The sequence below is a fragment of the Spermophilus citellus genome (assembly GCF_964194105.1).
Source record: "Spermophilus citellus genome assembly, chromosome: 15".
Classification (NCBI taxonomy): Eukaryota; Metazoa; Chordata; class Mammalia; order Rodentia; family Sciuridae; genus Spermophilus; species Spermophilus citellus.
In genome coordinates this window covers 16247309-16270068 of record NC_138195.1, presented here as the reverse complement: position 1 = coordinate 16270068, position 22760 = coordinate 16247309, and the positions used below count along the sequence as shown (strand labels likewise).

The following is a 22760-nucleotide window of genomic DNA, read 5'->3' as shown; positions in this document are numbered from 1 at the left end:
ATATTAAAAAACAAGATTTGGGAACTGATTATGTTTGTCACTATTGGGGTGTCACTGGTTTAGATCCTCTCAGCTCAGAGAGCTAGGTAAAACACACCTATATGCCATTTATACACCCTTTGATTTTTAAATCCCAAATTGCTATTTGCTTTTTCAAAAGCAAAATATGTGTTTCAGCACAACTATTTAGACTTAATTGAAAGTTTTGTTTTTTGGTTGTTGTTTGTTGATCACTATTTTATTGTCTAGTCTTTCTCTCTCATTTTTCATTCTGTTAAACTAGATAAAAAGGGATCTGTGAGAAATAAATTTTGAGTCTTCAGTGTCCAAAATGTCTATTTTACCTTCAAATAGTAGGTCAAATATGGACTCTAGAATCAAAGATTATTTTTCAGAATTTTCATGGTGTTGCTTATTTTTTTTAGCACCAATATTATCAAAAAGAAGGTTAATGTCAATCTGATTCTTACTTCTTTGTGGACAAGTTGGGTTATGCTATTTTTAGTGTTTCTGGAAGGTACCAGGATTTTCCATTGATTACTCTCAAATGCCAAGAATATTTATTTTTCCTTATCTCTGCCAAGGTTTCTTCCCTATCCTCCCTGCCCCATTCTCTTTTGTTTTCTTTCTGGAACTTCTATTAAACAATTTTAGAGCTTCTGAACTGATTCTCCATGTCTCAGTTTTTCTCTCTCATTATTTCTTGGTCATATGTGCCATTTCATCTGTGACGATTCCACTCTTCAGCTCATTTACTGATTTCTATTTTTTCATAATTTCCAAGTTCTGGTCCTTTTTTACTAAGAAATAATAAGATTTTAATGTTTTCTCTAATTATCATAAAGATAATATGTATTTTAAAGTTATTTTATACCTACATTCATATTCTCATGTGTTGATTTTTCTGTTTATTAAAATTTAATAGTCCTGTTTTCCTTAAACATTTGATTAGTCTTGGTTAATTGCTACTTATTTTTGTTTCAAAAATCCATGGCTTTCAGTCATGATTATGGGGGACTATCTCCAGTAATAGTAGAATAGGGGCATAACAAGGTCACAGGAAGAATGTGCTCACAGTGGCTCATCTTTGGAGTCTAGCGGGGTTTCCTATCCACCCTGACCTGCCTCTCTAGCTCCAGGGACCACAGGCACTTCTGTAGCCTAATGGTTGATCCCTATGACGCTCAGCATGGGTTCCCTCTACTCTCTATCTGCTATGAGCTCAGAGAATGCAAAGCAGATTCATCTTTACTCACTGCTCTCCTGAACATGTTCTAGACTGTTCTCTCCTCTAGTAATCCTATGCCAACTGTTATAATCTGATAGAGGTTTCTCAAAATTTGTTTACTGATGGCTTTTCTCATTTTCCAATATTAATGCACCTATTTCTTTTTAATAACTCATTTAAAAAGGATTTGGGGTATTATATAAGGTAGATGTCAGTGCTGTTTGTCCTTCTAATTTAGTGTCAATATTCCTAAGTAATACTGGCCTACAGATAAAGTGGAGGGAAGTGTGTGTGTGTGTGTGTGTGTGTATGCTCTACTATGTACTGATATCAAGTTGAAATATTTTAAGTAGATTATAATGTGTTAGTATTACCTATTTGAAAGTATGAAAAAACTCATCAATAAAACATTTATGTATATACAATGTAACTTTTTGATAACTGCTCTAATTTTTTAAAAGGCTTTTAAGTTTCTTCACTTCTTATTTATAAAATTCTAACAAGAACTTCTCTTGTTTAATATTTTATAGATTCTCAAATCTTTCCTTCTATTTAGAATTTTTCAACTTACTATATAAACTTAATCTGTCATGTATTCATATTCTAATTTTCAATGTAGTTTTTTTACCCGATATTTTCCCACTACACACACACACACACACACACACACATATGTATATATATATATATATATATATATATTTTTTTTTAATATTTTTGGTTGATAGACCTTTATTTATTTATTTATATGCAGTGCTGAGAATTGAACCCAGTGCCTCACACATGCCAGGCAAGTATGCTACCACTAAGCCATAGCCCCAGCCCCTGCCCACTTTATATTTAAAAAAACTATTTTTTGCACATAAACAATAAGCTCCTATATTTGTCAACCTATTTTTACTTCATTCATTTCTACCTTTATATTTCTTTCTTCCTGCTTTCCTTGGAGTTTTCAATTGATGATTTAGTTCATTTGTTTTTACTTTTTCTTAACTCTAATGTTAAAAGATAATACTATGTGAAATTTGGTATCACAGACTGGATCCTGGAGCAGAAAAAGGAGACCAGTAGGAAAAATGGTAAAATTCTAATAAAATCTGTAGTATAGTTAGCAGTAACTCACCAGTAGTAATTTCTTAATTCTGACAAATGTACTATGGTTATTTAAAAATTAAGGGAAGCTGGACTTACAGGAACTCTTGACTTTCTTTGTAAACTTCAATTATTCCAAAATAATGTTTATTTAAAAAATTAAAATGACATACGTAAGTACAGTTTGGTAACAACCATAAGTTTTGATATATGATTGCCTAAGTAATTTCCTTAGTATAATTTTTCTTCTTAGTTGATTTGGCAGAGGAGTTTTAATTTCTAGTTAGTGGAGGTTTTTGTTTTTCCCAGTGCAGGGCCTCTTGCATGCTAGGTAGGCATTCTACCACAGAGCTATATGCCCACCCCTGGTCAGTAGAGTTTTGAAAAATTAAACTTTTAGTATTAGTAAAAATAAGTTGGCAAAAACATATAATTTCAAATTCCAGAATATGAAGTTTTTCTTTGTAATCTAACTTTTCCCAACCCCTTCTCCCTTGCCAGCCGACAATTTTGAAGCAATAAGGCATTTTACTGGGGATTGGAAGTGTGAAAGAGACATGGGAATGTGTTTATAATAATTGAAACTCTGTTTCCTATTTGTACAACAAACTTAAAAAACAGCCTTTCCTAACTGGCAATGTAAAAGTCTTACCAGCTGCTGCTCCACAGGGGGTGGTGCATCCTGGTTGGCATAAACGATGGCAGGATTGTAAAGACTGAACACCACAGGGTAAAACACTTTTTTACCTATAAATTAAAATATATGTTTATATCATACAAGAAAGTTATAAGATGAAGAATTGATCTTTATTACTCTCTATATATTGAGATTTTATTAAAGTCCTTTTGTAATCACATGATTTTATTTTAGCAATATTTATTTTATCAATATTCAATCTATAGAACATTATGTCAATTTGATGAACATGATGATGATTTTGTGACATATTGGTAGGTCAGGCTATGAAAACACAACTGCAAAAGAACAGAGATTAAAACAGACTAAAGGATGCTTCATATGTTTATTCCCTTGAACTTTGGGGAGATACACAAATGTATTCTCTGAGCTATTAATTAGGTGACCCACATATTACTCATTATTTCATCTAATTAGCAGCACTAGATGTAGATTAATAACTGACAATACCAAAAACTTAGAAACTTCAGTTAAATCTACCCTTCAAACAGAATAATCAAAAACAGTAAATAGGGCTGGGGTTGTAGCTCAGTGGTAAAGTGTTCGCCTAGCACATGTGAGGCCCTGGGTTCAATCCTCAGCACCACATAAAAATGAATAAATAAAATAAAAGCATTGTATCCAACTACAACTAAAAAAATAAATATTAAAAAATTGAAAATACAGAGAATACTGTACAATGCATAGATATGTAGGAAATAATTAAAACAGAACTGCAGACAGATTTAAACCAAGATCTGGAAAAGCTGGGTTAGATAAGGATTAAAAATATCTGATGTTAATAGCCCTTACAGAAGACCTTGGCATTAGCTTTCAAACTGATAGCATCCTAAGGACCTTAAAGGATAACAGGCCCATTTGACCTCAAAAGAGAAACCCTGATATGACTGAATTCAATCATGGTAGCATGAAGTGCTCAATAACCGTCAAGCAGCTTAGAAGTGACAGCAGCCTTTTTACTATAAGAAATGCATAACTGATGAACATGACACCTTCATTCACACTCACTTAAGGGATAGGGATGCTCAACTTCTCAGAAGATGATCTATTTCTGGATATAAAAATATTTTTTTTACACTGAGCAAATATGTCTCCTTCAACTTCCATGTTTTGAATTTCATGCTGTCTTAAGTAAAAAAACATACCTAACCCACATTTACTCATGGGTTCTGAGAGAGCTCCTGACAACTTTCCCCAATCAAACTCATTAATAAGAAGTTAGTCATTTTTGTATAGGAATAGTTCCACATAAAAACATTTAATATGAAATTCTTTTATTTAAAAATGATTTCATTGAAAAAATATATATATTTATGGTACACAAATATATATGTGAATTGACTAAACCAAGCCAATTAACTATTACCTCGTACACTTTTTATTATGGTAAGAACATTTAAAATCTATTCTCTTAGCAATTTTCAAGTATATAACACATTGTCACTAACTGTAATCACCATGTTATATAATATATATTTACTGAACTTATTTTTCTGTTGAGACTCTTTAATACAGAAAACTTTTGATTTTAAATTTAAAATAAAATTTGATTTATAAAACTGTCATTTGCTCATTTATTTTCAAAATATCTACAGCATAAAGCAAAGTATAGGAAACAACCCCAAAATGCATAGTCTGGAGACCAAATACTACCTGTATCCAGACCTCTGCATGAGTGTGCACATGCGTAAATGTGTGCACATGCACGTGTATGGGGGTGGACTATCTGCCTGAAACTGGATATTTCTCACTCTCACATCTCCACACCATTTGTATGGTTCTTTTTCTAACCTGAGTTGCTTCCTCCTCATCAATTTCCAGTCTTCTATTCCTGGCCTTTTTTATTTGGCTTCAAATGTAGCCAATAGAATTTGATTCCAAGAGAACAAAAGATATGAATTTCAGAGGGTCAAATTTTCCAGTTAAATTGTGTATTTCAGTTAAATTATACCTAACAAGAATAAAACATCCTAGCGTTTAATTAAAATTTTCTTTTCTCAAATTAACTTGATTCAAAACATGGGACATGCCAATGCTGTTCTAAATTCTAAATTCAGCTCATCTACCAACGTTTTACGCACCTGGCTCAGCATTTAATCGGCAGCTGTTAAGGAATTCGGCTGAGAAAAATATGTCAACATCACAGAAAAACATCAAGACCTCTCCCTTGTCCCAAGCTCTGGCACCCACATTGAGTCCTCGTCCACGATTAAATTCTTCATTCAATGAAACCAAGGTGTAATTGTGAAAATTAGACTCACTATGAGGAAAGCACATACAACAAATGCTAAGTCCCACTTAAAGTTAACAATGCTTTTTCTTCAACAGAATTTACAAAATGTCTTATACTTCAAATATTTTATTATGTTGGTTCTATATTCACACAAGGGAAAGGAAATCATCAGCTTCCCATCATCAGGGACAGATATTAACTAATTTCCCACATATGAGGAAATATGCTGGTGGTATGGTATGACATTTCCAGTTACCAAGTGGCCACAGACCCTTAAAATCTTAAAAACCTACTGGGGAGATAAGAAATACACACATGGAAAAATAGCCATAATATTTGATGATGATGATGATGATGATGATGATGATGATGATGATGATGATAATAATAATAATAATAATAATAATAATAAATTCTGGGCATAGATGATACACACAAAGAGAGCTTTTCTGATATCTTTTAGGTCTCTGCATAAACGCCTCCTTATCAGGGGGATATTTCCAGATACCATTTCAGAAGTATTCCAATCTCCCACTCTTTAATTTCCATCCTCTTCCCTGGCTATTTTCCTTAGTATCACCAGACATGTTTGTGTGAGTGTCTTCCTGACTCCATGAGAGTAGGGATTTTGTTTTGTTCATTACCATGCACACAGTGCTCCTCACAGAGTAGGAGTTCAATATGTATTTGCTGAAATGAATGAATGAATAAATGAATAGCAGGTCTGGGAAGAGATTGCTTATGTATGGAGTAGTTAAAGAAGATATTAGAAGCAGAACTTGAGTTATGCCTGGGTTAAAATCCTGAAGTCAGTGGTAAGGGTACAGGTCATTCCAAATAATTGTTCTCAAAAGTGAAAGAGGTAAGAAAGAAAGCATTTAGAGGTCAGACAAATCAGATGGGAACAAAGGGACCCTAACATGGGAACAATGAGAGGAGGCTCAGATTGAGGTACACCTATCATGCAAAGTTAAAGAACTTGGTCAGTATCCTAAAGACAAGGGGAGAGTCAGCAAGGTTTTCTGCTAGGACAGTGGTTCTCACCCCAAGTCCCTCAAACCCACAGCACCAGCACTCCCTAGCACCATATTAGATGCAAATTTTCAGGTTCCACCTCAGACACTGACTCAGAGGCCAAGGGTGGAACCAAGTCTCTGTGTTTCAGTAAGCCCTCCAGGTGCCTCTGACACTAAAGCTAGAGAACCACTGCACTAGGGATACAGTTGAATCAAAAACAGGAACATGTCAGGAAGATTACTCCTACAACAGCATAGCTTAGATAATGGAGAGATGGAAGTAAAAGCTCAAATAATGCATGGATTGGACTCTAAGTGTTCTCGGTGTCCATATTCTTCTCCTAATCTTACGTCATATAAATCTTTCCCTTCTTTTGTGGAAACTGTCCATTGCCACCCCACATGCCCAATACCAAGTAAAACACTGATCACAGAATACCCTTCACTCTACCCGGCCCAACCACATAATGTCCTAGGAGTGGGGACCAGGCTCAAGTGGGGTCAATCACAAAACCCCCACCCCACCTGGCCAATGTGATTGGCTCAAGAGTGGGCAAAATGTCCTTTCCTGGGATTTCCTCAACGGGAGCTGGGAGAAAGCTCTTTCCTCTCTGATGGCAAAGCTGAGAAGATGTGAGCCCAGAGCCGCCAACAGCCATATCCCTCACCATGTGGAAGAAGCCAATCTGCAACAGGAGAATGAAGTCAACATGCAGAGAAAACAGACAAGATAATGACAAGAGAATTTTGATGGTATTTAATTCTCTGGTTCCAGTCACTGAGACCCAAAGTTGTTTTTATTTTTCTTTTCCAAATTTGGTTACAACAATCCTTTCATTTCTGGGAGGTGTTCAAGTTTCTTTAATACTGTTCCTATTTTCCTTAAGCAAGCTCAAGATAAGTTTCTACCATATGCCACAGAAGTGTCTTTACAACATAGAGACAACTTCAGTAATATCAGGGTGAATGCTTGATACTTAGTAGGCAATTGAAAAACAATAAGAAGGGAAGAGAGGGAGGGAAGAAATGGAGGGGGAACTGGGGTAGATAGTGGCAGTAGCAAGGAAGGAAGAAAGAAGAGGTCCTTTGACATAAGTACGAAGTAACTCATTAAATGCAATTACAGGTAAAGATGAGTAAAAGACTCTGTATCTCAAACATTAGGTCTATGGCCGAGTGAAAATGGTCTGACTCTGATCTGAAAGAGGGGCACACTGAACTGGTATAGAGAAGGGGAAGACAATGAACCCTGTTTATATATATCAAAGCTATGAGAGTCCCTGCAGGGTATAGATGTACTCAGCTATGCTCAGTCTTCTTCCAACTACCTCAGTCAGACTCCAAAGTAGTGTACCCCAGAATATAATAAGTAGGATTCAATCAATGTTAGGTGAATGGTCGGAGAAGAAAGGCTGGCCAAATCTGAACACTTAGGGAGTGACCAAAAACTAGCAGAAAGGTAAAGAAACAAGGTGTACAGAACTGGTATGATTAGAGAAGACTCAACCAGTATATGTTATGACATATTACATTCACAAAATATTTGTTTTACAAGAAAGCCCTGGTTAGACTGTCAAATGTATAAAAGTGATTGACGAGGATAACAGAGAAAAGCAGCATTTGGTAGAGGGCTGTACCTTTGGACCTACAACTTAAGAGAGAAAAAGGCTGAGAAGCTAAAGAGTAAAAAATTAAGTTTTAAAGATTATTAATTAATTCATTCAAACCTGAGCACCCACCATGTGCCAGGTACTATATGGGCTTCTCAGTTACAGATCTACTGTTCGGTGAGGTTTGGCTGTGAAAGAACAGAAACATAACAGTAGATACTGCATACTGTAGAATCAGGTCTTCTTCTTTTTTTTTATTTGTTAAAGATATGGGGGACCTAAGTATCATTTATAGGGGGAGAAGAAGGAACAAAAGAAAAGTGACATGCTCAGAAGATGGTATCAAAGTGCAGGGATTAGATTTAAAAAAAGGGAAAGCAGCAGCAAACATATAGGTAAGTGGGCCATAAAGGGAGAGAATCCTGATTTTGCCAGGCTGCCTGCTAAACAATTAAAGGAAGATGAGTTGTGTAGGGTTGCTTGTGAAATGAGGAACATATATCATCACCATTTACCACCCACATGCTCAGTCAACTTCCTAGTTGTAGTTATTCAAAATTCTTCTTAATAGTAACTATTCAAAATTATTAACTCTTTAAATGTCTGAAATTCTTATTTTTCTAATAAAGTTATATGACAAGGATTTTACTGTGGACATGGTTCACCAACCTTGCGACAGATTCTAGGATAGACTTGACTTTAGAGAGACCTTCTTTACCAAAATACACCACTGTGAGATGAATCCTCTTGTCCTGATGAATACAAACATCCCTAACAGAATTGAAAAATAAAGTTTGTTTAAGAACATATATAAGGCACTACTCAAAATGCAATCACATAAAGTTTCAACAAGAAAATGAATGAGGCACTACTGATAAAGAATGAAATCACATGAAGCATTAGGTAAAGGCATGAAGCCTATGTCAATGAGTATAATCCTCAAGGGCTATGGAAGGAATCCAACATTACTCTCATATTTCAAAACATTTGGGAAACTTTTACCTTAGGATTACTATTTAAGGAAGTAAGTTCAATGTGTTCAAAACCAAATAGACAAATATTTAAGTTTTGGATCAAGAATTATTTTGTCCTCAAACTAGCTAATTCCAAAAATTTTATCTGTTATCAAGGAACAAATATTTGCCATCACTGAGATTATCCACTGTAAAGAAAGATGTAGCCTCTGAAGGTAATTTCAAGTAAGGGGATTTAAAAAACAAAGCTTCAAGAAATCAGATCTAAGTGGGGGGAGGTGGTGCATGACTATAATCCCAGAGGCTGGGGAGGCTGAGACAGGAGGATTGCGATTTCGACTGAGATTGCCAGCCTCAGCAAAAGTGAGGCACTAAGCAATTCAGTGAGACCCTGTCTTTAAATAAAATACAAAATAGGGCTGGGGATGTGGCTCAGTGGTTGAGAGCCCTTGAGTTCAATCCCTGGTACTGCCCCTTTCAGATCTCATTTACAAGTCCAATTTCCAGATATTATGCTGCAGAATGGTGTTAACCAATCTTTTAATATGAGAATAAGGATTAGGATTAAAAAAGAACTAAACCTAGTGCATTAGAATAATTAAAAATGACAATTGTTAATTTAAAACAAAAGCCTTATTTTTTCTTAGGTATTCTAATTCTTTAACACTTCAGCATTTTATAATATCCAAATTTAATGACCAAAAAATAAAACCATAAATATTCTGCTTTCCAAGATGGAATGACTTTCTCCAAATTTTTGTTGAATGCTTATATTTTTAAATTTATTTCAACCTTGAAACTCAAATTGTTCTTTAGAGGATTTTCTTGGGAGATAGCAACCTTTATAATTTGATTGCGGTGGTAGTTTGTGAATGTATACATTTGTCCAAAGTCATGAAAATATGATTTCTTATCCTTAAAACATCCTTTAAATTATCCTTATTACATGGATTTTATTGTATACAAAAGTGCCTCCATAAAGTAATTCTTAAAAATTTAACTAGTCCTAAAATGAATTCACACACTATTATAAAGGCCATCAAATTTAGTTTGTAACAGTTGTCACCCTCAATTTACCATATAGTTAAAAATTTCAAGAAATACAACATATGATTCATTCTTAAAGAAAAAGGAGAATATAAAAAAGGAAAATTCCCCTAAAGCAATAAAATTATTCTATAATTCTAAGTAATCAGTAGAAATAAATTAAGCAAATCTGTACAAAATGTTATTGGTTTTTTTTTAGAACTTAGCAAAATCATTAAGTCCTGACAATTACCTGAAGTTCTGCATAAACTGTGCAAATGCTTCAGTTCTTTCAGCAAGTGGCACAATGATATTAATAATTGATCTAGTAATGTCAATCATCTCACTCTTCACTTTCATGAGAGGTCCAAAAGGGCGGAAGAGGGTCACATGTCTATATTCCATAAGGTCTGCTTTCTTAAAAAAGAGTTCATACTGTGTTCCCTTATCTCTCTCAGTGCGATAATAACCTAAAGGAAAGAGTTTTCAAAGTCATGTTCATGTCAAAACTTATAAATTCAACAAGACTTTACTCAAAGATTGAAAGTATTAAACCAGATCTAGAGTCTTAGTCTATGTGAAAATATTTATTCCCACTGTCTAGACAATGAAAACTATTCTTGAAGTAGAAGAGGGTTTTTTAAAAAAGCTTATCACCCTGCTATATTATTAAATCCATGAAATACCCTCCAAATGATAATTATTCCTTTATACATATGACTTTAAAAATAATAGTTTATCATTACAGTAATCATATGACAAAGAAATTACTTAAAGCAATATTAAATTCTGAGCCCAAGTGTTCAAAAAAAACTTCTGTTGCTCTGTTCAGTACAACAAAAATGAATCAGGTGTCTTCATATCGATGACTAATAATATAAACAGACAACATGGTCTGAGTTTTGAGAAAGACAGAAAAATAAATAGTAACAATACACTGAATATAGTGAAGTTGAAGAAAAATTAGTTTATATATCAACAGTGATTTGAGATGCTTTTAGGATAAAAGTATAGAAATCTACTGGGCAATCTAATTTTTTTGCCTTTGCTGTTTATTATTTGTTATTAATGCATTAAAATTTTACATAATAGTAGGAATCCTTATTCCATATTTGTACATGTACATAACATAACTTGATCAATCTCATTTCCCAATATCTTTCCTTCTCCTCCTCCCTCCACCTGATCCTCAGCTCTTCTCTACTGGTCTCCTTTCTATTACTCTTTTTTTAATTAGTAGATTATAATTATGTAAAAACATGGGTTTCATTGTGGTATATTTATACTTGGACATAATATGGTTGATATTGTTTTCCAGTACTTTTTCACAGCAATCTGATTTTTAAGCATGACACTCAAGAGAGAAGTTAGACATACAAATGTGTGGATCACTCAGTCAATATATGGTAATAAAATGATGAATAAGATAGACTTGTCCCAACCCTCCTGAAGCAGGAAAATAAACCAGAAAATGGGCAACAACATATACTACAACAAGTCCTAGGAGAGAGGATGCAGTGTAGAGATGACAAAAGCATACAGGAAGCACTGCTATCTTAAACTTGAAGCTGGAGATGACTTCCTGGAAGTGACACCTGAGCTAAAATCTGGAAGAGGAATAGGATCTACTCAGTGGTTGCCAGTATTATTTTAGGAGAGAGAGTAGTGGCATAGTGGAGAAAAACTGACGTATGGAATATGTTCTATGCAGAAAAATATCCTGAAAGAAGAGTTACAAAATACACAGAAGTTGTAGAATATAAAACTGGCTCAGCTTCCTTTTTTTTTTTTTAGGCAGATCTAATGGTACTTACTTATCTTATTTCCTCTGCATCTTTCAATTCTGTCACAAATACAAACATAGAATAAGACAAAAAGTTGAGCTTGTAGAAAAATTAGAAGAGTTGTGAGAAAAAAAAATAAAACCTTAAAAAATGTCAGGAAGTAATAGTAGGAAAAAAAAGGAACCACAGGGTGAAATTGCCCAGCAAACCACTATGTCCTGACTGATGGCTTCCAAAGGCCTCCATATATTATATCACAGTATGGTAAGTGATAGTCATGATAATTTGGATTAAAAACAAAACAAAACAAAACAACAACAACAACAAAAAACCCTGCATGTGGTAGGCTGCTTATGGAATCAAGCAAAAAGAACTTTTAAGAAAGATTTATTTCCAAAATTGCTATTTAAGCCTGCAATTAAATATCTAGCAGGAGGTGTTAAAATTAAAATTAAAAAAACATAAAATTTTTATGTTTTAAAAAGGAATATCAAGATCAGATAAGCGACAAATCATACACATGTAAATATACACACTGCTCAAAAGAGCTCTTCAGCTTCAATAGTTTATATTCTTGTACTTCCCTGGTCCTTATTCTCAATTTTATTATGATTTCATTATAGCATTTTTCCAAAAAGCCACTTGAAATTCTTGGTGGAATTAAGCAGGTAAGAACTTAAATGTTTTAATACTGTAATAACTGACATGTCAGCATAAACAGTAGCATATTGTCATAATAACACAACTATTTACCAATTTATTTTTCATATTACCTTCTATGAAGTCATTTTCATTAAATATAAGTTTCTCTCCCAGGGGACCCTCCTCATCTTCCTGTTCATCATCTTCATCAGGATTATTAATGACCTCCAAGCCAGCTTCAATAACGTCTGTCAATTCATCTCGTTTGTCTTTTCTAACCGGCTTTTCTTCAGGATGTCGAGTGAGACCCATTTCCAACTGAAATACTTTCATTAAAGTAAAACTTTCAAAAGGAATCACCCCATACTCACTGGGTAGTTTGGCTCCTGTGCTAACTTCAGCTTTGTCAATCTGGGAATGAAGAAATTCTAAAAGATCACTAGGTGCTTGTTCTTTGTTGCCTTGATAGCCTATGCCATTAGCCCCTATATTCTTTCTCTCTTGTAATGATTTCATCTTCTCACTCATTTCTTGTAATTCTTGTTTTAGTTGGGCGATTTGGCGTTTCAGACTGGTTGCCCTGGTTTGATAATGTTCTTCTTGCTCCTGTAGGAGGGCTTGATAGTACTCTTTACCATAATTTTCTCCGACAACACCAGGAAGAGATGCATTTCCATCAGTCTGAGGGGCACACTCCAGAAGGTACATAAATAATACCAAACTACAGAGCAAAGCCAGTCCTAACAGTAGCCAGTGGGTCCGGGTGTGAAGGATTGATCCTCTTCTAGACATTTTTATAAATGTGTATTTGCCTAACAAGATAAGTTGCTTCTTCATACCTTTAGCAAAAGGTTATCAAAATTAAAAACAAAATCAGGATTTCCATAAAAGGTACCAAGATGAATTCTGCTGTAGCTTAAAAAAATTGTTTTCTCAGTAGTCATGACTACTTGTAGAAATGAGAAATTAAGTATACTTCCTGTTTTGTTACCATGAAATCCAGAATAAAACAATCTGAACTATAAAATCCATTATATGGGTAGTGAGCTTTCTGAAAGAAACAGATCACAATAAATCAGAATTTTGTTTTCTTAAGAAAACCAAACTGTTGGTAGCTTCAATAAACTTATATGTTCAATAAACTATATGTTGAGCACCACTAGAAGCACAAATAGAATATTGGTAAGTACTTGGAGAAATTATTATAATGCCTTTTAAAATTCTAAAATACTATGTATAATACTTTTAAACAATATGGCTATCCACCCATAATCTCCTGAATCACAGAAACATTAAGATTACATTCAGATTTGTATTCTATAGTTTGTTACATAGATTCTACTGTTTTCTAATTATTTTAATTATATTGCTTATAACTCTGTATTAACACAATATTTCAACTAGCATACACTTAGGAATTGAATTTCTATAAATTGTTTCTACCATAGTAATAATGGTTTTCGTGGGAGAGAGTTTTTTCCAATTTATTTGGTTCAAATATTCTACCTCATTAATTTCTATTGCTCAACTTAGCCAATCTAGGAAGTGTATGTGTGTGGCGGGAGGGGGGGCGCAATATCAAAAGGTCACAGACAGCTGAAAACCATTAAGAAAACATTTTTATGTCCAAAGTTCTCTGGTAAATTATTGGAAGATTAGATCACATAATTCTTTTTACTGTATTACACAGCAGCAGATTTCCTACAAGTTTGGAAAGTTTAGTGTCTATTTAAAGAAAAAATATGAATATTTTAAATATGTTTGAGAAAACATTCAAATACCATTATAAATTTACAAAATTATATGCTACCTTTTATGCTACAACTAGTTGTATAAGCTATTCTGTATCTATTTCTAAACTAAGGATTTTAAATTCCAGAAGTAGAGAAGGTTAAACTTAGAAGAGAAGAAGCAGGGAAGCCTTCCCTGCAAAAGAACTTCCATTCTCAACAAGTAATTTATCAAGAAGGATAATGTGTTGACTGCAGATATTTTATGGTAATGGTTTCTCCAGTGCAGTAGAACCTATGGAAGAAGAACTGGGAAACATCAGTCTTAGTCACTTTCTTAGTGATTAGGAAAGCCTGAATGCCTCTGTGGAAAATGCTCCAGTGTACACATTTTGTGGCACATATCTATTTAAAATGTAGGATAGAAGACCACAAATAATTAACTTAACTCCCTTTAACCATTTATTATTTTAATAAAACAAATAATAAACAAGTATCTTGAAAAATTTAATTCATTACAATAAAGTCTTTTACTATTAACAGCCTCTTTCCCACTGATTGTAAATCTTAAATGATGTAGAAAAAAATAGGAGACATTTTTAGTTTCAAGAAATACTACCTAAGCTGGGTGTGGAAGCACATGCCTGTAATCCTAGTGACTCTGAAGGTTGAGGCAGGAGGGTGGGCAAGTTCAAGGCCAGTCTTAGTAACTTAGTGAATCCCTAAGCAATTGAGTGAAACCCTGTTTCAAAATAAAAAATAAAAGGGACTGGGGATGGTAAAGTACTCTAGGTTCAATCCCCAGTCCAAAGAAAAGAAAAAAGAAATACTAATTTAAAAATAAGCATGCAAAGCTAATATTAGTTCCAGGAATTTAGCATGCCTCAAAACTATAATCATTAGCAATAAGAAATCACTTGAATATCATTTTGAAAAGAAAAACTGAGAGGAATTTCTTAACTATTTGTAAGTTATTATCAGCCTACTTGTTAGGGAAAAGAAAGGCTCAAATTGAAAATGTAGAAACATAATTTGTATAAATTATTATTAAGGTAGACAGACTTAACCATAGTACGATTATATACTCAAACAGTTTGGGAGTGAAACTTTATAAAAGAACCAAAAATATATAATCTAAATACCACTACCTTTTATTAATAGGGTACCTCATAGCTTTTTTTTTTTTTGGTATGCAGACAATATATTTTATACTGTGAGCTATGACTTAAATGGGCCACTTGTAAAGGTTAACTTTTCAACGGAATAAAAAATATCAACGTGAGTCACATTTAGTAGTAAGTTTTGTGTTGTGATTATATATGTGCATATGTATGAACTTTTCATGTAAAATGTATTTATAACTGGGTTGCAATTCAAAAATCCTGGAAAAAACCCACTGATTTAAAATGTATTTTTATACATTCTCCATACAGTTTTTTTAGGATAGCACTGTTTGATTTGAGATGGTTTACATACTATTTAACCCATTTTGCTCCATCATTCCAGATGTGGAACACCTATAAAAATTTAGATAGTGTATAGAATTACACAATATGTCATATAATTATAAAATAATAATATAGAATTATACAATATGTAATATAATTTTAATATTAATTATTATATTTAAGTTCTAGATTATTATTTCCAACCAATTTTAATGTACCTGTGCCAATTTCATTGCACTATGCACAGAATTGAAAACTTGTGACTTAATAGGCTAATATTATAGCAGAATGTTTTCCACTGAAATGAAAGAATAGTTGCTGTAATTACCTCAGAATGTAAATGTTAGTTGCATAGTTCTGTGGTGATTGTCTTCTTTTTATGAGCAATTTCAATTAAAATCTTACTTGTTTAGTTCCTGTAGGAAACTCTTCAACCAAATCCTAGAAGACTAGTTTATAACAGCTCTAAGTATGTTAAGAATATTAGAAAGACTAGGAGGACTGTACTCACTGGTACAATGCTTGCCTCACAAGGCCATGGGTTCAATTCCCAGCCCCACAAAAAGGCAAAACAAAAAAATTCCATCTTGATTACCATCATACTATACAATGTGTTTATATCACAGATAAGGTTTATTTACAGAGAAAGGGATATTGCAGAGATAAGAAAATGAATTGTTAAAGGAATGAAATATAAAAATCAAAGATTTCAGAAATATACAGACAACCAAAAAGAAAAAAATTTCCTCCCCCTCAAAAAGACCCCAAAATATGAAACAACGATTTTCAAGATATTCAACATCAAGTAAAAAAGGTCAGCGATCCTGGAACAAGAAACAAATGACTACCCAATTTACTGCCTAAGTTTCCAGCCCAAGGAGAGGAACTTAAGCATAGACCAGCAGATTTCCTGAGTTGACAGTCTGAGGAGACTAAGGCAGCTAGAGTTCAAAGGAGACAGCTATAAAAAGAGAGAACTCCAGAGTTCTGAAGAAGAGACATCCTTTGGATATTCAGTGGAGTCCTGTTCAATGTAAGCTTATGGAGAAATTAATAGGCTAAGGAAAAGACCACACAAAAAATTTGAGGACACAGAACCTAGTATTCATGCAGGGCCAGAAATAGGCATGCTCTCACCAAACTGGAAAAACCTCAAAATTCATGGGGAATTGTGTAAAGTATTCAAAAATGTCTTGCCTCAGTGGTGGGAACTAATTAGCTCTAAACATGGCTCTAGTCCTACCAACAAATCTTAAAAACAAAACGTGAAAGGATCAAATTGTTTCCAAGTAACAGCACAAGCCTCAAGAATATTTATAGAAATATAAAAATACCACAAAACAAAGTAAAATTTACAATATATGACATTCAAACAAAAATCATCAGCCATAATGAAAATAATCACTGACTAAAACTGATCTAGAATGGACACAAATATGAGAATTCACAGAAAATGACATTAAAACAGTATAATTGTATTTAAAAAGATGTTCCTGTTCAAAAACAAAGTAGAAACACGTATGACATTTAAAAAAAGATCCAAATTAAACTTTAGGAGATGAAAATTTCAACGTCAAGGTGAAAAATACACTGGATGGGATTAAGAGTAGTTTAGATGTTTCAAAAAAAAAAAAAAAGAAAGAAAGAAAGTGAATTGCAGACACAGCAGAAACTACTTCAGAAGGAAAAAGAACGAAATATATGAATAGAGCTGTGTGATGACTTCAAATAGTATAATATATATGTAATTGAAGGCCCCAAAGAATGAGATTAGAATATTTAAAGAAATAAGGCTGAACATTTTGCAAATCTGATGAAAACTGTGAATACATAGATTTAAGGAGCTCAATCAACCTCAAGTATAAGAACCATAAATAAAACAAGGCATATAGCCAGGCAAGGTGGTACACACCCGTAATTCCAGCTATTTAGGAAGTTCAGGCAGGAGGATTCCAAGTTCAAGCCTGGCCACATAACCGACAAGAACCTATCTCAAAATAACAACAAAACCAAGGCATATGATGATTAAACTGCTCAAACTCAATGATCAAGAGAATCTTAAATGCAGCCAGACAAAAAGCATGTATCATATATAAGAAACAAAAGGCAATGATGTCAGATTATAGAAGATTACTCTTGGAAACAATGCAAATGAGAAGACAATGAAGCAATATCTTTAAAAAACTGAAAGAAAATTTCCCATTACACAAATTTTGGTCTCTCTTGTTAATAGTTGAATGTATCAAGCTTTTCCTAAATGACTTTTCAATTTTAGCCTCCCTATCTGAAGTAATTCTAATGTAAAATAAGTAATTTTTTTCCTTAAATAGGCACTTCTTGTCACTCATATTATAATACATGCTCCTGTCCTTAATTTGAAATGCAAGTTACCTTTATAACAAACCAAATTCCTATATATAGAGAAATCTACTTTGGGCCTCAAACTAGGGGTCAGCCAACATTTTAGGTCAGATAATGTTATAACCAGTCAATTCTGCCACTGTAGCATGCAAAGCATACGCTGATGATATGTGAATTAATACACATATTTGTTTCAAAGGATACTGAAATTCAAACTTCATATAATCTTCACATGTCATAAAGTATTGTTTTTCTCTTTTCCCCAAAAATATTTAAAAATGTAAAAACTACCCTTAGGTCACAGGTCATATTAAAATAGATGGCCAGTGGTCTGTGTGGTGGTGCATGCCTGTAATCTCAACTTTGGAGGCTGAGGCAGAAGGATTGCAAGTTCAAGGCCAGCCTTAGCAATTTAGTGAAGCCCTAAGCAACTCATTGAGACCCTGTCTCAAAATAAAAATAAAAACGGCTGGGAACGTTGTTCAGTGGTTAAGTGCTTCTGAGTTCAATTCCTGATGCCAAAACTAAAAAATAAGATAAATAAAAATATAGGTGGCCAGCCAGATATGGCAACCCCAGCTCTAAGTCCTTAATTTTTTTAATACTTCTAAAAGAAAATTTTTTTTTTCTTTTCCTTGAAACAGGGTCTTATTGTGTTGCTCAGGCTGGTCTGGAACTCGTGCATGTACCACAAAGTCCAACTTATAATTCTTTTTAAAAAATATTTTTAGTTGTTGATAGACCTTTATTTTGTTTATTTATTTATACGTGGTGCTGAGAATCGAAACCAGTGCCTCATACATGCTAGGCAAGTGCTCTATCACTGAGCTACAACTCCAGCCCTAATTCTTTTATACTTCTAAAATATCAAAAAATAAAAACATGAGATAAAAAGATTAAAAATGATAAAAGGGCTTACAGTAAAGTCTCTCTTCTATCCTAGAGTCTAAGTTCCCTTCTCTGGTTTTGGTGTATCCTTTCAAATCTAATGCCACTATTAAACATCTTGGCATGAACAGCCTTAGCATATAGGACTTGAATATATGTTATTTCATCTATAGGATAAATCCCTGGAAGTGAAATTCCTGGTTAAATTTACTTAAATTATTCATTGCAACACATAATTGGTCAGTATTTGCTGCTTCCAACTTGCCTAAACCTACTTCCCACGTTCCCAATTGCTATATTTTGGATCTGAAATGTAACCTAAAAGCCCATGTGTTGAAGGCGTGATCACTAGTCTGTGGTGCTATTAGGAGGTGGTAGAACCTTTAGTAGGTGGGGCCTAGTGAAAGGAAGTTTAGGTCTTTTGGCGCCTGCTCTTGAAGGGGTTATTGGGATTCCAGTTGTTTCTTGTCCCTCTTGCTTCCTGCTTATCACAAGGTAGGAAGCCACCTCTGCCATGGGCTTCCATCATGACATACTGCCTTGCTATAGGCCCCAAAGTGACAGGCCAATTTACCATGTACTGAAACCTGTGAGCCAAAATAAACCCTTCCTACTTTTAAGTTGATTATTTCAAGTATTTTGTCACAGCAACAGAAAGCTGATTAAAAACCAACTTTGAGATCCTTTTTGGTTCGTAACTGTAGGTATTCAGTGCTGTGTGACATGCACCTTTCTTATTATTAGCACATTACCTGTCTGATGTGGGAGGAAAAACCTGACTTTGAAATCATGCTCTAGATTATTAAATTTTTGATTCAGATTATTAAAGATTTTAAAATTCTACCTACTCTAGCTTATGCATCCTTTCTTAACACTCCATTAAATTTCTTAGCTATAATTATCTGTGACATGGAGTTGAGAAATAAGTTAACTGTTTTCTTATACAAAATACTTGAAAGTACTGTGCCCAGCACTTTCTATGTTTTAATAGTTAAAAACAGACTGCTTTTTTTCATGGCAGCCTGTATGTATTCAACAAGTGGGATAAGCTCCCAATTTAAGATAACTAACATTTATTTTAAGGTTTTCTTCTGTTTCTTACATTAACTCCTTTAGGCTTAGTTCTTGTTTTTGTTCAGTCTGGGGTTCCACTGATTTCCCACAATTATTTAGTGCTTTTTGTTTTCAGTTCACATTATAAATATTCTAATACCTTCATATGTATGGAAATAACTATATTCCTGTAACAATTCACATTTGTAACAACCCTATAATTCAATTTTACATTTATACTTAGTATTCATGTAGCATGAAAATAACAATTTAAATTCATTGTTTTATAATCCCATGATTTTTCAATCCATTTTTAGTTATATTCTTGTGGTGTTTTGTTTCCCCTAACAACAACTACTTAATTTCCCCTAACAACTACTAACTTGAGTAACACAGTTCCTCCTTGTTATACCAAACTTCAGAGTCAGATCATAATCAGATCTAACAGACTTATAAACAAGTAATGACCATCTAAAGAAGACTGTTATAGATGTGTAATACACACACACACACACACACACACACACACACACACATATATATATAAATAATAACTTGGTAATGGAATCTCCTAAGTCTTGAACTCATAATAGTTCAACCATTTTTAATCATCCTTAATATTATTTAACAAAAGCTTCTATTACTTTTTTTAAAAAAAGGAATGTTCCGCATAAGTTAAAATGTCATTTGCTGCTTACCTTATGATTCAATCATTCTACACCTAACAAATTCATCTACATGCTCACCAAGAATGTTCATAACATTCTTAATATACAAAATACATAGTATACAAAAATTGGAAACACAAATGCTCATCAGCAGAAGACTAGTCATATAGAGTGGAATATAGCATAGCAATAAAAAGCACCACTGACACCATACTATCACAAGCAATGGAATTTCATTAATATGAAGCTCAAAATAGACAAAATTAATAGCTGATGAGAAGAGTCAAAATACAGATTGGGGATAGGAGTATAAGTGACTTGAAGAAGCAGAGGATGATTGAAATGTTTAATCAAAATGTTCACACTGTAATGTTCAGTTATAATATGATGTATATAGAGGTTAAACAGATAATGAATATGTAAAAAGTAATTGAGTTATACAATTAAGATTTATGTACTTGTTGACTTAATATGTTATTTTATACAACTACAAAAAAAGTTAAGGAAAAAATGTAATTTCTAAACCGCTTGGAACTAATTGTACTTATGTTCAAATTATCTGAGCCATACATATTGCAAATCCGGCAGCTTTTGCATTCTTTTAGTCACATAACAACTTTAAACAACTAGAAAGAATACAAAATGAATGCGAACATTCTCTGTCATAAAATACTTGGTTTCTCACTTCCAAGACCAAAGGTACTTTTAAAATACATTAATGATATAAAGATATCATTAATCTCACCAGAAATGAAGGCCCAGGAGCCTTCAAAATGACAGTGAACTGCCACGACATTGCATACATTATCTCAAAAGCAGGCTAGAAAATACCTTCAGGTTTAACAAGGGCTTAAACGGAAAAGCTTCGAATTTATGATCATATTGTCATGCTGTCAATACCATCACCACAGAAGGAGCATCGCTTTCATGTTTTACAAATTTCTTCTCTGTCACTTGCTCCAGAATAGAGTAATTTTCAAGGTGAATTTTTTGACAAGGCCAGAGGCTCCCTGTCCCGTGGGATGCTCGACCCCCCTAATTCCTACAAAACGTGCATCTTTTAAAGGCGTTCCTTCTGCTGTCTGTCAAGAGATGGGAGTGCTGCTGTCAGAGAAAACAATTTCAACCCCCCCGAAGTGGTAACAGATGACTAAAAAGTTGATCCACCGAGAGGAGATAGTAAGTTTAAAAAAAAAAAAGTGAACAAAACAAAACACTGACACGCAAACCAAAGGTCCCTGGCAGCACCGGTCTCGGAAAAAAAACTGCAGCTTTCCCCTGAAATCCGAGCGGACTCCAGAGGGCTGTCCGCGAAGCTACCACACAGGGACCGGGCCCCGGCGGGTTCGTCCGATGTGACCTGACAGGGACCAGTGCCCGCAGACCCCAGCCCGCGTTCCGGTGGCCTGCACCGCTCCGCCCGAGCCGGCGGGAGACTCAGGCGAGGCCGGGTACTCACCGCGCTGGCCCTCTCGGTCCACCGCGGCCACCAAGCCACCCCCACCTCCCGGACGGCGGGCGCACCTGGGCGGCGCCCCGCGCACTGGGGCCGCCGCCGCCTCAGCAGCCCACCCGCCGGGCGCGCCGCCGCGCCAAGGACGGCCACTTCCGGCGCGCGCGAGGAAATGAGACTACAGCCGCAGGCCCCGCCCACTGCCTCGGACCCGCTCCGGACTGGCCTGCTAGAATGGCTGAATTTAAAAAATACATGAGGGTGTGGACTTCCAAAATCTACCTGTGGAGGCCCGCAGAGTGCCCGGGCCAGGAAACCACTGTGGCTGGAGCCAGCACCTGCAGCGACTGGTATGAGTCCCGGCCCGTAGGCGGGCTTCGCAGATCCCCCTGCCAGCTCTCGGTTGGCAGCGCTGCCCTGCCCTGGGAGCCCCGTCCCGGGAGCCCCAAGGAGCCACGAGGGCAGATGCAGTCGTTGAGTTGAAGTCTCCAGAGGTATCTGAGCATTCTCAGGAATGTTGGCCTGAGCAGTAGGCTCCAGCCAAGAGGGCTCTGGGCTGCCAGGGATCTTTTGGGTCTAGTCATCCCATTTCACTGGACTGGAGTTTCCTCATATGCTAAATGAGACAGCTGAAGTGCACTTTCTGGAAAATGGATTTGAAGTTCAATATCGTATGATTTTAGTAAATGAGGAAAAACCCTCTCCCATGCCTCCTTCATTCAAGTGATTGTTCCAGGAACATCCTTAAGGCACTTTGTCCTCTGGAGTACCAGACTGAGCCGGTGAGAGGAGCACTGCAGCACCAGGGCCTGCTTGTGTCTGGGCAGAACACTGTGCTAAAAACCAGCTCGGGGGTT

The 22760-nt window shown here is 35.1% G+C and overlaps 1 protein-coding gene across 6 annotated transcripts in view; it reads right to left on the bottom strand.

Annotated features, from left to right (window-relative positions):
• CSGALNACT2 (chondroitin sulfate N-acetylgalactosaminyltransferase 2) overlaps nt 1-22061 on the bottom strand; it is a 57401-nt gene extending 35340 nt beyond the window's left edge. For 2 of the 6 annotated variants that reach the window (XM_081268015.1, XM_081268014.1), the window contains exons 1-4: nt 21910-22061; nt 12434-13353; nt 10130-10346; nt 8546-8647 (exon numbers count right to left, since the gene is read on the bottom strand). In XM_081268015.1, the coding sequence (XP_081124141.1) occupies nt 8546-8647; nt 10130-10346; nt 12434-13139 (1025 nt within the window). In that variant the 5' untranslated portion in view covers nt 13140-13353; nt 21910-22061. Of the gene's footprint in view, nt 1-2972; nt 3068-5098; nt 5278-6934; nt 6953-8545; nt 8648-10129; nt 10347-12433; nt 13354-15808; nt 16950-21909 lie in introns of those variants that run through there. The other 4 variants (XR_014018985.1, XM_081268011.1, XM_081268012.1 and 1 more) reach the window with 4 other exon arrangements.
• Nucleotides 22062-22760: the final 699 nt, after the last annotated feature.